At 49.0% G+C, this 17134-nt stretch overlaps 2 protein-coding genes across 2 annotated transcripts in view; one reads left to right on the forward strand and one right to left on the reverse strand.

The window, feature by feature from the left end:
• The window catches only part of aadac (arylacetamide deacetylase), a 98154-nt gene extending 87216 nt beyond the window's left edge, over positions 1–10938 (reverse strand). Inside the window, exon 1 of the mRNA XM_085989790.1 lies at positions 10700–10938. Coding sequence (XP_085845916.1) covers positions 10700–10837 — 138 coding nt within the window. The 5' untranslated portion in view covers positions 10838–10938. The remainder of the gene's footprint in view (positions 1–10699) is intronic.
• Positions 1–17134, forward strand: part of LOC147115502 (uncharacterized) — a 54901-nt gene that overhangs the window by 24137 nt on the left and 13630 nt on the right. The window lies entirely within an intron of this gene.

The raw sequence follows: 17134 nt of genomic DNA on the forward strand, positions 1-17134 counted from the left end.
GAGGGTCCGTGAAAAGAAGGCCACGGGTCTCCCCGCCTGGTTAAGGGTTGCGGCTAGGGCGAAGTCGGATGCATCGCTCTCCACTTGGAAAGGGATGGACTCATCCACTGCGTGCATTGTGGCCTTCGCAATGTCCTCTTTTATGAGGGTGAAGGCCGCACGGGCCTCTGCCGTCAGGGGGAAGGAGGTTGACTTGATGAGGGGCCGGGCTTTGTCCGCATAGTTGGGCACCCACTGGGTGTAGTAAGAGAAGAACCCTAGGCATCTCTTCAGGGCTTTTAGGCAGTGGGGGGGGGGGGGGTAGTTCCAGGAGGGGGCGCATTCGGTCGGGGTCGGGGCCGATGACTCCGTTTTCCACCACGCAGCCAAGAATAGCGAGGCGCGCGGTGCGGAACATACATTTTTCTCTGTTGTATGTCAGATTCAGCCGTTGGGCCGTACGGAGGAATTTTTCTAGGTTGGCGTCGTGGTCCTGCCGGTCATGGCCGCAGATGGTGACGTTGTCTAGATAGGGGAAGGTGGCCTGCAGCGCGTTCTGGTCAACCATCCCGTCCATCTCCCTTTGGAAGACCGAGACCCCATTGGTGACGCCGAAGGGGACTCGGAGGAAGTGGTAGAGGCGACCGTCAGCCTCGAAGGCCGTGTACTGGCGGTCCTCAGGCCTGATGGGGAGCTGGTGGTATGCCGACTTCAGATCAATCGTCGAGAATACCCGGTATTGTGCTATCTGGTTGACCATGTCAGATATGCGGGGAAGTGGGTATGCGTCTAATTGCGTGTATCGATTGATCGTCTGGCTGTAATCAATAACCAGGCGCTGTTTTTCGCCGGTCTTTACTACCACCACTTGGGCTCGCCATGGGCTGGTGCTGCCCTCGATAATCCCTTCCTTCAGGAGTCTTTGTACTTCTGATTTAATAAAGCTCCTATCCTACGTAGGCGTCTCGGATCAGGTCTTCCGTACATTCCTTGGCCATCACCGCTTTGCAATTACAGTCCTGGCCGAGGACTCTCAGTGCCAGTAAATATTCAGCGCCCGATTCCCCGGGGCACTGTTTTCGGGTAGCCAGGAGGTGTCTGGCATAGACCTCGTTAACAGGCCTCACGTATTGTTCCTTTAGCGTCGCGATGGCGGCCGCGTAAGTAGTGGCGTCTCGGATGATCGAGTAGACTCGGTGGCTCACCCGTGAGTTCAAGACAAGCCGTTTCGCATCATCTGTAGTGACAGTAGTGCTGGAGGCCTCCAGGAAGGCTTCGAAACAGCTCAGCCAGTGTTCAAAGTTATTGGCTGCATCTGCTGCTTGAGGATCCAGGTCTAAACGTTCCGGCTTCAAGATTTGCTCCATGTTGAAAATTAGTCAATAAAATTGATGCGCTATCAACAATACCAAAGGCTACGAAATGGGCTTATATGAAGTAGGCTTTTATTGACTAAGAACTAGAGCATGCCTCTGCTAGTGAATCCATCCTAAGAGCTCCCGGGGGAAGGGTGGTGAGTCACCTTTATACCCGGGCTTAGGGGTGGAGCCAGGGGCTGAGACATGCCTGGACTTGTACAGGGTTAACAGTGGTTTACCACACAGGCATGTACAGGTTAACAGTGGTTTACCACAATCACTACAACAGATTATCTGGTCATTATCACATTGCTCTTTCTGGGAGCTTGCTGTACGCAAATTGGCTGCCGCATTTCCTACATTACAACAGTGACTACACTTCAAAAAGTACTTCATTTGCTGTACAGCACTTTGGGATGTCAGGTGGTCTTGAAAGGTGCTATATAAATGCAAGTCTTTCTTTATGATTCTATGATTAGTCTTATGTATATCTTCAGTTGATTGTCTTGCTTTCTAAACAGCGATTCATATCTTACCATCTTTCTTGTTTCTAACTGTACCTTGCCTATTGTGAAGACCCACATAAGCAACAGATAATAGGGTCTTCAACATCTTTCAGACAGAGCTGCAAACCATAGAGCAAGGTGTGTTTAATAATAACTGGTGACAATGATGCCAGTCAGCAACTGCAACAGCCTTTTGCTTTCCATTTTTCCCCTCAGTTCCCACAGAACCTTTTGGCTTTTACCATATATATATATATTTTATACTCAACTCCCTCTTCCCATTCCCCAGGGGTGGAAGGAGCCACAGCTCCACTTCACCGCAGCCCAACCTCTCAAGGTCATTGCACTACATTACCTTCTTCTTAGGCAGTCCCTCGGAACCGAGGATGACTTGCTTCCACATTAAAAATGAGTTCGCAGGTGACTGATGAGTCCAATGCGGGACCTACAGTCTCTGTCACAGGTGGGGCAGACGGTGGTTGAAGGGGCGGGTGGGTGGGGTGCTTGGGTTGACGTGCACTCCTTGCGCTGCCTGCGCTTGGCTTCCGCTTGCTCCCGGCGAAGAGACTCGAGGTGTTCGGCGCCTTCCTATTACATTACGATAGGGTTGCTGCTGGCAAGCTGGCCTGGAACAGGAACTAGACTAACAAAAACTCTTCAAATTCTGCCCGTGCAAATACAGGAAACTTTCTTTTATCCGGCACGGACGGGACCGACGTGCTGCCGGTTCATCAAAAATTCCGGATAACCGAACGCTATAGTAAAGAAAGCAACAAACCCTGTTGCTTAGCAACAGGTTCAAAACAACGTCCACAAGTTGCAAGCGTCTCTGTAGCTTAGCAACAGCTGCAGCCACACCCTTGCACAGCAACACATGGAGCAAGGCAAGTAATAAAAGTTACCTGAACCTACTCCTGAATTTTGCCGGTTAACCGACATCCGGTTATTTAGGGCCCGGTTAATCGAAAGTTTCCTGTATATGATTTTCTGGATCTGACTATCTTCCATAGTGCCTCAGGTACAACTGGCCAACTGAGAGGGTCCTCCTGCAGCCACCTCAGTTGGATGCACCATCTGGCTGAGTTTGTACGATGCCCAGGATTTTACCCATGCTAAGATCTGTTGGGGGTAGTACAACAGGAAGGCCCAGGAAGCTGTGTACTGGATGATCTTTTTGATGTCGTGCAGCATCATTGACAAGTTGGGGCTGGATCTAGGGAGCTCTAACATAGATTTTGTGATTTAGGAGTTCCACTTGCGAAGGTGGCCCACAACCATGCAAGTTTTACAAGGATCCATGTCTTAGACATTAGGGAGAGCTCGAGCATACCTTTTCTGATGGTAATGATTTGGGATCCATCTACAAAGCTCTCTCAATCTCAGTTTTATTTTCAAAAGATATCCTTTGTGGACATTCTTTATACTGGACCCAGTGGTGGGTGATTGTTTGGCGTTCTCTGCCATTCCCTGCAAGTGTAGATTTGTCAACACACATTGGATGGGTGGGAGTCTCCACCAGCGCCGCGGCTCTCAGAACATTCACGCCACATGGAGTACCTTTTACGAATTTATGCTTCTGACGTGGATCTTCGCCCATTGGGCATGTTTTTGGGTTTGGAGGTCAGTGAGGCCCACAGGGTGGAAATGGGTGGGAATTCTTGGTGTCTGCTGGCCTGTGCATTCAGATTCCAGATGCGTGCTCCCGAGGGTTAGCAACTCTGGATGGACATATTCCTGGAGGTTTGGTCACAGGGCCTCCTGCCTCCAAACCGCCCCGCTCCCACGTTCCCGCCATTGGTCGCCCAACACATCCAGCACACCAATTGGGAAACAAACAGACTCTTTGTTATCTGATTGGATGATTCTTGACACTTCCCCCCACCCCCTCAACCTCCAATATTTTTATAACTAAGAAGTAAAAAGTATTCAAGGAAAATGCAAAAAATCATTGTTTTTTTCATTCCCCAATGATCTTTCTCCTGGTTTACTCCCAGCAGCGTCCTGCAGATTAATCTTTAATACCTGGAGACTCCAGGTCAATCCTAGAAGGTTGGCAACCCTAGTATTCCCATTGGGTGAAACGTCACACGTTAGTAACATTTATCCTGCAAAGGGACCTTGGAGTGCATGTCCACAGATCCCTGAAGGTAGCAGGCCAGGTAGATAAGGTGGTTAAGAAGGCATACGGAATGCTTGCCTTTATTAGCCATGGCATAGAATACAAGGGCAGGGGGGGTTATGCGTCAACTGTATAAAACACTAGTTAGGCCTCAGCTAGAGTACTGCGTGCAGTTCTGGTCGCCACATTACAGGAAAGATGTGATTGCGCTAGAGAGGGTACAGAGGAGATTTACAAGGATGTTGCCGGGAGTAGAGAATCTTAGCTATGAGGAAAGACTGGATAGGCTGGGTCTGTTTTCCTTGGAACAGAGGAGGCTGAGGGGAGACCTTATTGAGGTGTATAAAATTATATGGGGCATAGATAAAGTGGATAGAAAGGACCTGTTTCCCTTAGCAAAGGGGTCAAAACCAGGGGGCACAGATTAAAAGTAATTGGTGGAAGGTTTAGAGGGGATTTGAGGGTTAATTTCTTCACCCAGAGGGTTGTGGGGGTCTGGAACTCACTGCCTGAAAGGGTGGTAGAGGCAGGAACCCGAACCACATTTAAAAAGTACTTGGATGTGCACTTGGGATGCTCTAACCTGCAGGGCTACGGACCAAGAGCTGGGAAGTGGGATTAGGCTGGATAGCTCTATGTTGGCCGGCGCGGACACGATGGGCCGAAATGGCCTCCTTCCGTGCTGTAACTTTCTATGATTCTACGTTGATTTGGCTGGCAGCATGTTCTGAGCGTGATGCCGTCATAAAACAGGGAAGAATTCAGTACGAAAGTGATGTCTTTCTTTCATACTGGGCAGTCAGCATTATGGAATACCGCTGCATAGTTGTGGGAGGCTGTTCTGACTGTGTTTTGCCAGCAACGTCTTTCTGATCAGTACATTATACCCCTTCACTCTTACTGGCTCTTGTAGACCATTCCTCTAATTCCCACCTACAGTTCCAGCTCTACCCACAGTGTGAGGAATTCACTCATTTTTCTGTCGTTGGTCGCTTGCCAGCAATGCCCATATAGAAATCACACAGCACAGGAGACCATTCGGCCCATCAGGCCTGTGCTGGCTCTCTGAAAGAGCTACCCAATTAGTCCCTGCTCGTTCCTCATAGCCCTGCAATTTTTTCCTTGTTAAGCAGAGATCCAATTCCCTTTTTCAAAGTTACTGTCGAATCTGCTTCCAACACCCCTTCAGGCAGTGCATTCCAGATCATAACAACTCACTGAGTAAACAAATTCTCCTTATCACCCCCCCTGGCTTTTTTTGCCAATTATTTTAAAATCTGTGTCCTCTGGTTACCGACCCTCCTGCCAATTTTCTCCTTGTCTACTCTTATCAAAACCCCCTCTTAATTTTGAACACGTAAAGCTCCCCTTAATCTTCTCTGCTCTAAGGAAAACAGTCCCAGCTTCTTTAGTCTCTTCAGATAACTGAAGTCCCGGTATCATTCTAGTCGATCTCCTCTGCGCTCTTGCCCAGGTCGTGATGTTCTTTCTAAAGTCTGCTGCCCAGAATTGGACACAATTCATCCCGAGAATGAGTAAGAGAAAACACATGTGCCTAATTTGTGGCCCTCACGATTTTACAGAGTACGCACCTCATAAAATTTTCCTAAAGCTACTTCAGTCGTAACTTTTGCAATGCAGTTTTCTACAATGATCAGTGATGCGGCCATTTTCAGCAATGCACCCAGCTCAAGGCATAGTGTGTAACTGCAGTATATACTCGCTGAACTCATATTTAACTTGATATTTAACCTCATCCGTCCTTTTGATACCTCCAGGCGAGACTATTCCGACGCTCTCCTGACCAGCCTCCCATCTTCCACCCACCGTAAACTTCACTTCATCCAAAACTCTGCTGCCCGTATGTCTAACTCACACTGTTCGCTCCCGTCTAACTCACACTGTTCGCTCCCGTCTAACTCACACTGTTCGCTCCCGTCTAACTCACACTGTTCGCTCCCGTCTAACTCACACTGTTCGCTCCCGTCTAACTCACACTGTTCGCTCCCGTCTAACTCACACTGTTCGCTCCCGTCTAACTCACACTGTTCGCTCCCGTCTAACTCACACTGTTCGCTCCCGTCTAACTCACACTGTTCGCTCCCGTCTAACTCACACTGTTCGCTCCCGTCTAACTCACACTGTTCGCTCCCGTCTAACTCACACTGTTCGCTCCCGTCTAACTCACACTGTTCGCTCCCGTCTAACTCACACTGTTCGCTCCCGTCTAACTCACACTGTTCGCTCCCGTCTAACTCACACTGTTCGCTCCCGTCTAACTCACACTGTTCGCTCCCGTCTAACTCACACTGTTCGCTCCCGTCTAACTCACACTGTTCGCTCCCGTCTAACTCACACTGTTCGCTCCAGTCTAACTCACACTGTTCGCTCCCGTCTAACTCACACTGTTCGCTCCAGTCTAACTCACACTGTTCGCTCCCGTCTAACTCACACTGTTCGCTCCAGTCTAACTCACACTGTTCGCTCCCGTCTAACTCACACTGTTCGCTCCAGTCTAACTCACACTGTTCGCTCCCGTCTAACTCACACTGTTCGCTCCCGTCTAACTCACACTGTTCGCTCCAGTCTAACTCACACTGTTCGCTCCCGTCTAACTCACACTGTTCGCTCCCGTCTAACTTACACTGTTCGCTCCCGTCTAACTCACACTGTTCGCTCCCGTCTAACTCACACTGTTCGCTCCCGTCTAACTCACACTGTTCGCTCCCGTCTAACTCACACTGTTCGCTCCCGTCTAACTCACACTGTTCGCTCCCGTCTAACTCACACTGTTCGCTCCCGTCTAACTCACACTGTTCGCTCCCGTCTAACTCACACTGTTCGCTCCTGTTCATCTGTCAGCCCTTTGCTCGCAGGCCTACATTGGCTCCTGCTCTCATCCTGGTGTTCAAGTTGCTCCACGGCCTCACCCCTCCCTATCTTTGTACCCTCCTCCAGCCCTACAACCCTCCCAGATCTCTGCATTCCTCCAAAGCTGGCTTCTTGTGCACCCCGCTTTCTATCGCCCCACCAATGGCGGCCGTGCCTCCAGCTACCTCGGCCTTAAGCTATGGAATTCCCTCCCTAAACCTCTCTCTCCTCCTTTAATACACTCATTAAAACCTACCTCTTTGACCAAGCTTTTGGTCACCTGTCTTAATATCTCTTTATGTGGCTCGGTGTAAAACTTTCTTTGATAAGGGAGAACCAGTGGATGTGGTGTATTTGGACTTTCAGAAGGCTTTCGATAAGGTCCCGCATAAGAGATTGGCATGCAAAGTTAAAGCACATGGGATTGGGGGTAAGGTACTGACTTGGATAGAGAACTGGTTGGCAGACAGGAAGCAAAGAGTTGGAATAAGCGGGTCTTTTTCCGAGTGGCAGGCAGTGACTAGTGGGGTACCGCAGGGATCGGTGCTAGGACCCCAGCTATTCACAATATATATTAATGATCTAGATGAGGGATCTAGATGTAATATCTCCAAGTTTGCAGGCAACACAAAGCTGGGTGGGCATGTGTGCTGTGAGGAGGATGCAGAGAAATTCCAGTATGATTTGGACAGGTTGGCTGATTATACTGCATCTGACATGCATCTGCCCAATGTGGATAAATGCGAGGTTATCCACTTTGGTGACAAAAACAGGAAGGCAGATTATTATCTGAACGGCAATAGATTGGGAAAAGGGGAGGTGCAACGAGACCCGAGTGTCCTTGTGCACCAGTCGCTGAAGGTAAGCATGCAGGTGCAGCAGGCGGTTAAGGCGACAAATGGTATGTTGGCCTTCATAGCGAGAGGATTCGAGTACAGGAGCAAGGATGTCTTGCTGCAGTTGTACAGGGCCTTGGTGAGATCACAAGAGTATTGTGTGCAGTTTTGGTCACCTTATCTGAGGAAGGATGTTCTTGGCATGAAGAGAGTGCAACGAAGATTCACCAGACTGATACCTGGGATGGCAGGAATGACGTATGAGGAGAGATTGGGTCGACTGAGCTAGAGTTTAGAAGAATGAGAGGGGATCTCATTGAAACTTATAAAATTCTAACAGGACTAGACAGACTAGATGCAGGAAGGATGTTCCCGATGGCGGGGGAGTCCAGAACCAGGGGTCACAGTCTAAGGATAAGGGGTAAGCCATTTAGGACTGAGATGAGGAGGAATTTCTTCACCCAGAGAGTGGTGAACCTGTGGAATTCTCTACCACAGAAGGCAGTTGAGGCCAACTTATTAAATATATTCAAGAAGGAGTTAGATATATTTCTTAAGGCTAAAGGGATCAAGGGATATGGGGAGAAAGCAGGGACAGGGTACTGAATTTGGATGATCAGCTATGATCTCATTAAATGGCAGAACAGGCTTGAGGGGCCGAATGGCCTACTCCTGCTCCTATCTTCTATAATGCTCCTGTGAAGGGCCTTGGGACATGTTACTATCTTAAAAGCGCTATATACATGCAAGTTGTTGTTGTTTTTCTAGGTGTGCAAGGCCACCTGAAAGAAAAGGTGTTACAGTGCTGGCTAGCTATAGTGCAACTCAGTCTATGTAAAGAGAAACCGTTCAACTTTAAAACTGAAAGCAGTTCGTTGTTGATCTTTACTCTCTTTTCTAACATTGGAAATGTGGCCGAAATTCAGAGGCTGATAAGGAGGACGATGTAAATGTGTTTGAATACGAGTGCAGAGCTCTGCTTTCTTTGATTAGAGAGCAATGCGAGTTGCATTAAATATTATTAGTGCAGAAATTAGTTGGATGTGTTCCAAAAATGGCTTTGGCAACACTTTATGTGGCTTAGCAGTACTGCTCTTGCCTACTGAGTCAGAAGGTTGTAGGTTCACAGCCCCACTCCAGAGACTGTGGAACACATAATCTAGGATGACACTTCTCTCAACCCAACACCAACAGCAGATTAACCAGTCACTGTCCTCATTGCTGTTTGTAGGACCTTGCTGTGCATATGTTGGCTGCTGTGTTTCCCTACATTTAAAAAAAGGAAATGACTTGCAATTATATAGCGCTTTTCACAACCACCGGACCGCCCAAAGCGCTTTACAGCCAATTAAGTTTTTGCTTAAAGTGGAGTCACTGTTGTAATGTGGGAAACGTGGCAGCCAATTGCACACAGCAAGCTCCCACAAACAGCAATGTGATCATCTCTTTTTGTGAATGCTGATCAGGGGATAAATATGGGCCAGGACACCAGGGATAACTCACCTTTGAAATAGTGCCGTGGGATCTTTTACATCCACCTGAGTTGGCAGAAGGGGCCTCGGTTTAACGTCTAAACCTTTTCCGAAAGGCGGCACCTCCGACAGTGCAGCACTGCACGAGGAGTGTCAGCCTAGATTTCGTGCTCAAGTCTCTGGAGTGGGACGATAACTCACAACCTTCTGACTCAGGAGAGTGCTACCCAGGCTAATGCTCCCAAAGCACTTTGCAGCCAATGAAGTACTTTGGAAATTAGCAAGATATATCCCCATTCAGTAGTGTTTAGTATTTACAACCATGAACTGCAAAGTTACTGTGACTTAATAAAAAAGGAACTCATTAGCTGTGAGGCATTTTGGGGATGTGCTGAGGATGTGAAGGGCACTATATAAATTCAAGTCCTCTTTTCCTTTGTAACGAAAGGCTGCAGACACTGGTTGGTGTTACGGTGAGACCTGTAGAATGTGTTGTACACCCAACAGCTCAAGTTATACTGTGCACCGAGCGGCGCAGCAAAGAAGCCTCACTCCTAATTTGAAGAGAGTCACCGAGGAATCGTCATTGCACTAACCTCGCATATGAGGCTCTGCAGCTTGGAGGCGGAGGGATCACGAGATGATGGTACTTTGGGGCGTATTGTACCTCTGCACGCAAGTCACCTGCGCCCAAATTTACGCCAGTTTTTAAGCCGCGTATTCGCCTCCAGATTGCGCTTGCATCTGGGCGCAAATTCGCAGGAAATTGCAGGTCGCCAGTTTCTAAGCACTACAACAATTAATTTGCTGGTATCAAAGCTAGGAGAAAGTACAGCCTAGGAATTACCCTGGGAGGATATTTGTAGACAGGTGTTTAACATTCCTCTGCCCACTATTTTAGTTAACCTAGTTCAAATTAACCTGTTAGCACCTCCCTAAAAACTGCAGCGAGAGGAAGATCCCGCGAGCACATTAAGCGTTCATCTCCAGGCACACACACACTATAAACATGTATATGCATTATATTAAATTAATATAAACACATCAAGCCACCGGTATAAACTCCTCGGTATTTTCCAAACAATTAAATGATAGGAAAACGTGCACTTGTGTCGTATTGCCATAAAATGAAACATATAAAAGGGACTCTTCCACAGGTTAGGAACAGACACTAACACAAAAACAGCTGGCAGACAGTACACAGTAAGGATGTCCCAGGGTGTCCGGAATTGTTCGAAGATTTAGAATTTAAGGCACAATGTTTCTGATCTCGCACTTGCAGCACTTTGAACCTGAGGAATTTCCCGAACTGTAACAATGTCTCAACGCATTTGTCAGTTTCAACAACAAAAAACTGCATTTCGCGAGGGACCTTCACAGGAGAGATTAGTTTGGCTCCCTCCAGGCATTCTCAGAAGGCTAATGCAGAGCCTGATGGTCTCTCTGCGCCGTGGGGGCAAGGATCAAATACAATTAAATAGGCATGCAGGTTTTACAGACGCGAATATACGGTGTGTTTCTCGCTCTCTCTGTATCGGGATCGCGCACGGCAACATACCAGGTGTTCCAAACTTCGAAAGCATGCATCTACCACCATCAACTTCCACCGCTCGCCCATCGCCTCCGGTAGTGGGATATACACGTAGTGTGCCAGCAACACGCTCACCACCGCAAACACAACTAGCTTCGTTCCCATATTTTACCGGCAGCTTTCTCTCTCTCTCTCTCGCTGCTGTGCCGGCGATGCGACGATCTCGACCAACCAGTTCCACCAATCCACCTCCCCTAAAACAAATTTCGAAGATGGGGGAAAAGGAATTTAAAAAAAACGAATCAGATTCCGCCTGTCTGCTCACTCTTCTTCCAGCGCTGACGCGAGACAAAGTTTCAGGTCCAATTTTCCAAAAGAGATATATATGACAACACGTGATGCTGATTGCATTATTCAGCCACTGATAGGAGCCTCCCCCCGGGGGCGATCACTCATTGTTAACTTGGTCTGGCTCTGTGTTGCTGAATCGCGGCTGGCTCCCCACCCCTTATCGCACTGCTCAAGGGGATCTCCGCTCATGATCCGATAGGGGGAAAGAAAACTGAAGCCATGTTGAACGGATAAGACTGCTGCTGTATTGCGTGAAATTGTCAGTGCTGGCTCTTCACAGCAACTTCAGTATGCTAGAGGGAAGAGGGAAGGGATGCCCAATGTTGACATACTCCTGTGGTCCCCACCCCTCAGCAACTATTGCAGTAACGCCAACCCCACCGTCTCATGCATCAGGAGACAAACGCTCAAAAAATCATGAGGTTTGGTAGGAAATCAGGAGTTGCTGTTTCCCCCCCCTCCCCCCCCCCAAATATAGATTAACAGTTTGTTTATAAAACCCCATTAATGATTTTATTTAATCTCTAATTTAATTTCTAATTTAATCTCGAGTCTCTTCGCCGGAAGCAAGCGGAAGCCAAGTGCAAGCAGCGCACGTCAACCCAAGCACCCCACCCACCGTCTGCCCCACCTGTGACAGAGACTGTAGGTCTCGCATTGGACTCATCAGTCACCCGAGAACTCATTTTTAATGTGGAAGCAAGTCATCCTCGGTTCCGAGGGACTGTCGAAGAAGAATGGGTCACAGCCAATCTTCCCTGCAATTTTATTTCTTCTTCTTAGGCAGTCCCTCGGAACCGAGGATGACTTGCTTCCACATTAACAATGAGTTCTCAGGTGACTGATGAGTCCAATGCGGGACCTACAGTCTCTGTCACAGGTGGGGCAGACGGTGGTTGAAGGGGCGGGCGGGTGGGTGGGGTGCTTGGGTTGACGTGCGCTCCTTGCGCTGTTTGCGCTTGGCTTCCGCTTGCTCCCGGCGAAGAGACTCGAGGTGTTCGACGCCTTCCCGGATGCTTCTCCTCCACTTTGTGCGGTCTTGGGCCAGGGATTCCCAGGTGACGGTGGGGATGTTACACTTTTTCAAGGAGGCTTTGAGGGTGTCCTTGAAGCATTTCCTCTGCCCACCTGGGGCTCTCTTGCCGTGCCGGAGCTCCGAGTAGAGCGCTTGTTTTGGGAGTCTCATATCGGGCATGCGGACAATGTGACCCGTCCATCGGAGCTGATCGAGCGTGGTCAAAGCTTTGATGCTGGGGATGTTGCCCTGAGCGAGAACACTGACGGTGCGCCTATCCTGCCAATGGATTTGCAGGATCTTGTGGAGGCAGCATTGGTGGTACCTCTCCATTGCTTTGAGGTGCCTGCTGTACATGGTCCATGTCTCTGAGGCATACAGCAGGGCGGGTATCACTGCTGCTCTGTAGACCATGAGCTTAGTGCCGGGTTTGAGGTCCTGGTCTTCAATACTCTCTTCCTCAGGCGACCGAAGGCTGCACTGGCACACTGAAGGCGGTGTTGGACTTTGTCATCGACGTCTGCCCTTGTTGACAATTTTATTAAGTAATTTTATTTACGGGCGCGGGGGCCCTTTAACTTTTCACACGTATGCGGTTATTTCCATTGTAAAGCCGGTGAGCGGCCTGCGCGGGACCTCCAGACCGCCGCGCAGTTTAACGGGAACCTTGGTCACAGCTCTTTTCATAAACTATGTTACTGCGTCGGCAAATGCTTTACAAAAACCAAAAAATCCTGCCCCTTATCACCACGCTGCCATGCATCTCAGTTTAAGGTTACGATGACTAATATAAATTACTTATACAATTAAACATATATATATTATATTATTGTTTTACTTACTTAACATAAGAGCAGAAAGGTGCGTGGGTTCGATCCCTGGCCTCGGCGGAGTTACCAGGTCTGAGCTAGGGTGGCAGTGAGTAGCGATGCTACAATTGGTCTCGAAGCCCTTTCCTAAAATCTCAATAGGTTACGGCCTTGCAGCAGGCCCAGACACTGGCGAGCAACGTTCCTGTTAAACTGCGTGGCCACGAGGCTGAGCAGCGCTCCGGAGGTTCCGCGCAGGCTTTACAATGGAAAAACCATGCACGCGGGGAAATGTGAATGGGCCATGCAGCCCGTTAAAGGGGCCACACAGCCCAAAAAATTTTTGGAAATTTGGATGGAAATGATGGGCAAGTTCATGAGAGACCTTGAGGACTCAGCCATGATGCTGGGTGTGATGGGCGATGTCGCACCTTCCATTGCAATCCCTGCTGGCAAGGGCTTTGCCCTCATGATGACCAAGTTGTGGAGCATGCAGCAGGCCACCACCAAATGGGACAACCGCTCTGGCGAGTACTGGAGGGCTCCTCCCGAGCGGTCAAGGCAGCAGAACCATTGCTTTAGCACCCCGATGGTTTGCTCAACGATGTTCCTCACGGCAGCATGGCTCTCATTTTATGACTGCTGGTCACGAGTGGTGGGGCTGCGGAGGGGAGTCATCAGCCAGGTGCAGAACAGATAGCCCTGGTTTCCGCGCAGCCACCCTCAGGTTTGACATGGTGGCTGGAAGATTGCTGGCACACCGGATTGGCGCAGGATGAAGGCATCATGACTGCCGCCAGAATATCGGGTATTCACCATCATGATGCACTGGGCATGGTCGCACACCAACTGCACATTAAGAGAGTGGTAGCCTTTGCAGTTACGGAACATCTCAGGATTGTTTTGCGACACCTGCAAAGCCACGATCATTCAGTGGGGATCCTGATATCCTGGCAAAGCCACATACGCGCTCCTCCTAGACAATGAAGTCCTTTCTCCTGACATTGGCTCTCCAAATTTGCAGGCGACACAAAGCTGGGTGGGCGTGTGAGCTGAGGAGGATGCCGAGAAACTCCAGGATGATTTGGACAGGTTGGGTGATTGGGCAGAAGAATGGCAGATGCAAAATAACGTGGATAAATGTGAGGTTATCCACTTTGGTGTCAAAAACAGGAAGGCAGATTATTATCTGAATGGCAATAGATTGGGAGAAGGGGAAGTGCAACGAGACCTGGGTGTCCTTGTGCACCAGTCGCTGAAGATAAGCGTGCAGGTGCAGCAGGCGGTTAAGAAGGCAAATGGTATGCTGGCCTTCGTAGCGAGAGGGTTTGAGTACAGGAACAAGGATGTCTTGCTGCAGTTGTACAGGGCCTTGGTGAGACCACATCTTGAGTATTGTGTGCAGTTTTGGTCGCCTTATCTGAGGAAGGATGTTCTTGCCATGGAAGGAGTTCAGCGAAGATTCACCAGGCTGATACCTGGGATGGCAGGAATGACATATGAGGAGAGATTGGGTCGATTGGGCTTGTACTCGCTGGAGTTTAGAAGAATGAGAGGGGATCTCATTGAAACTTATAAAATTCTGGCAGGACTGGACAGACTAGATGCAGGGAGGATGTTCCCGATGGTCGGGGAGTCCAGAACCAGGGGTCACAGTCTAAGGATAAGGGGTAGGCCTTTTAGGACAGAAATGAGGAGGAATTTCTTCACCCAGAGAGTGGTGAACCTGTGGAATTCTCTACCACAGAAGGCAGTAGAGGCCAACTCATTAAATATATTCATGAAGGAGTTGGATATATTTCTTAAGGCTAAAGGGATCAAGGGGTATGGGGAGAAAGCAGGGACCGGGTACTGAATTTGGATGATCAGCCACGATCGCATTGAATGGCGGAGCAGGCTCAAGGGGCCGAATGGCCTACTACTGCTCCTATCTTCTATGTTTCTATGTTTCTATGTTAAGCAATGCCTCGATTTCAAAATTATCATCCTTGCTTTCAAATCCCTTCATGGCCTCGCCCCTCCCTATCTCTGTAATCTCCTCAAGCCCCACAACCCTTCAAGATATCTGAACTCCTCTAATTCTGCCCTCTTGAGCATCCTTGATTATAATCGCTCAACCATCGGTGGCTGTGCCTTCAGCTGCCTAGGCCCTAAGCTCTGGAATTCCCTGCCTAAACCTCTCCGCCTCGCTACCTCTCTTTCCTCCTTTAAGACACTCCTTAAAACCTACCAAGCTTTTGGTCATCTGCCCTCATTTCTCCTTACGGAGCTCGGTGTCAAATTTTTGTCTTATAATAAACCTGTGCAGCGCCTTGGGATGTTTTACTATGTTAAAGGCGCTATATAAATACAAGTTGTTATTATTGTTGTTGTTGAGCACATAGCCTCCGTGAGCTCCCAGATGCAGCGATGGACAGCGAACTGGGAGTTGTTAGCTATGTCAACTGCTCCAGACTGGAAGGAACCGGTGGCGAAAAAATTCAGGATCTCAGTGACCTTGAGGGCCACTGGGAGAGCTGTCACCGCCCTGCTCTGAGGCGGCAGGTCTGGTTGCAGGAGGTGGCAGAGTTCTGTGACCAACTCTTTGGTGAAGCGGAGCCTCCTAATACATTGCTCCTGGCTTAGGTGCAGATAGGAGCAATACTCCCTGAGGACGGGTAAGGCTTAGATGGGTAAGGCCTCCCGCTGAGAGCCCACCTGCCCCTCCTCCTCCCTCTGCGAGCATCGTGTCCTCTTCTTTGCTGCCTCCGCTCCAAATCCCTGTCATTCTCGAGGGCGAGGGGGACTGCAAGTAGAGGCTCCCATGGCTGGGAGCAAGTGGTGTGAGCAGAACCCTTTAAATGAGAAGCATAAGAACATAAGAAATAGGAGCAGGAGTAGGCCAATCGGCCCCTCGAGCCCGCTTCACCACCCAATAAGATCATGGCTGATCTGATCCTAACCTCAAATCTTCTATCACTCTCCATCCACCCGAGCCCATGTGATCTCCTGGGAGAGGCGAAAAACCAGATAAAAGACCCAATGACCCAATGGCCAATTTGGGAGAAAAAAATCTGGGAAATTCCTCTCCGACCCATCTAGGCGATCGAAACTCGTCCAGGAGATCACTCTGTCCCTATATTTTCTACAGTACTTACCTTCTGTAAAGCCAGGAACAGGAATAAAACCATCTCCTGAAATCTAACACAGAATTAGAACACAGTAGGAGCAGAACCAGGCTACACGGCCCCTGGGCCCACTCCACTACCAACAGGGCCATGACCATGCCGAACCTAGACTCATGTCCAATTTCTTGCCCACTCCCCGTAACCCTTAATTCCCTTTACTTCTAGGAAACTATCTATTTCTGTTTTAAATTTATTTAATGATGTAGCTTCCACAGCTTTCTGGGGCAGCAAATTCCACAAACCTACCACCCTCTGAGTGAAGAAGTTTCTCCTCATCTCAGTTTTGAAAGAGCAGCCCCTTATTCTAAGATTATGCCCCCTAGTTCTAGTTTCACCCATCATTGGGAACATCCTCACCGCATCCACCCGATCAAGCCCCTTCACAATCTTATATGTTTCAATAAGATCGCCTCTCATTCTTCTGAACTCCAATGAGTAGAGTCCCAATCTACTCAACCTCTCCTCATATGTCCATCCCCTCATCCCCGGGATTAACCGAGTGAACCTTCTTTGTACTGACTCGAGAGCAAGTATGTCTTTTCTTAAGTATGGACACCAAAACTGTACGCAGTATTCCAGGTGCGGTCTCACCAATACCTTGCACAAGCAAGGCCTTCTCCACTTGCAGCAACGCTCCCTGTCACCTCAGCAACTTTAAAGAACTTTAGCAAGTTCCAAGCAATTGCACAAACTTACACAGAGCCAGTAGAAATGAAAAATGCATGTCAGCTGCTACTTGTTGCCCATTCCTTTAAATAGCGCTGATGGGAATCCATCCTGTAGCTGAACGCATGGTCAGCTGGCTGTGATTAGGAGAGGACATTAAATGGAGCGATGTCATCCAAAATTGGCAAATCGTGCGTCAAATCAGCGTTGCGCACTCATCGACGTCACCATCTGCCTCATCTGAATATTGGTGGCGAGCGCGGGCAAACGCAGCGCTGCCGACCTGCCCGAAATGGCAGGCGCCGTGGGGCATGGCAGAAGCGGGCGGAAGCGAGGCAGCTGACAATTTTTCTTCCAAACCGGCCTTAACGGCCATCGGTAAAGGCTCCAGTTTCAAAGAATCAAAGCATGGTTACAGCACAGAAGGCGGCCATTCGGCCCGTCGAGCCCGTCC

Source organism: Somniosus microcephalus, chromosome 6 (genome assembly GCF_052327205.1).
Source record: "Somniosus microcephalus isolate GS21.2 chromosome 6, FLI_Smic_1.0, whole genome shotgun sequence".
NCBI lineage: Eukaryota > Metazoa > Chordata > Chondrichthyes > Squaliformes > Somniosidae > Somniosus > Somniosus microcephalus.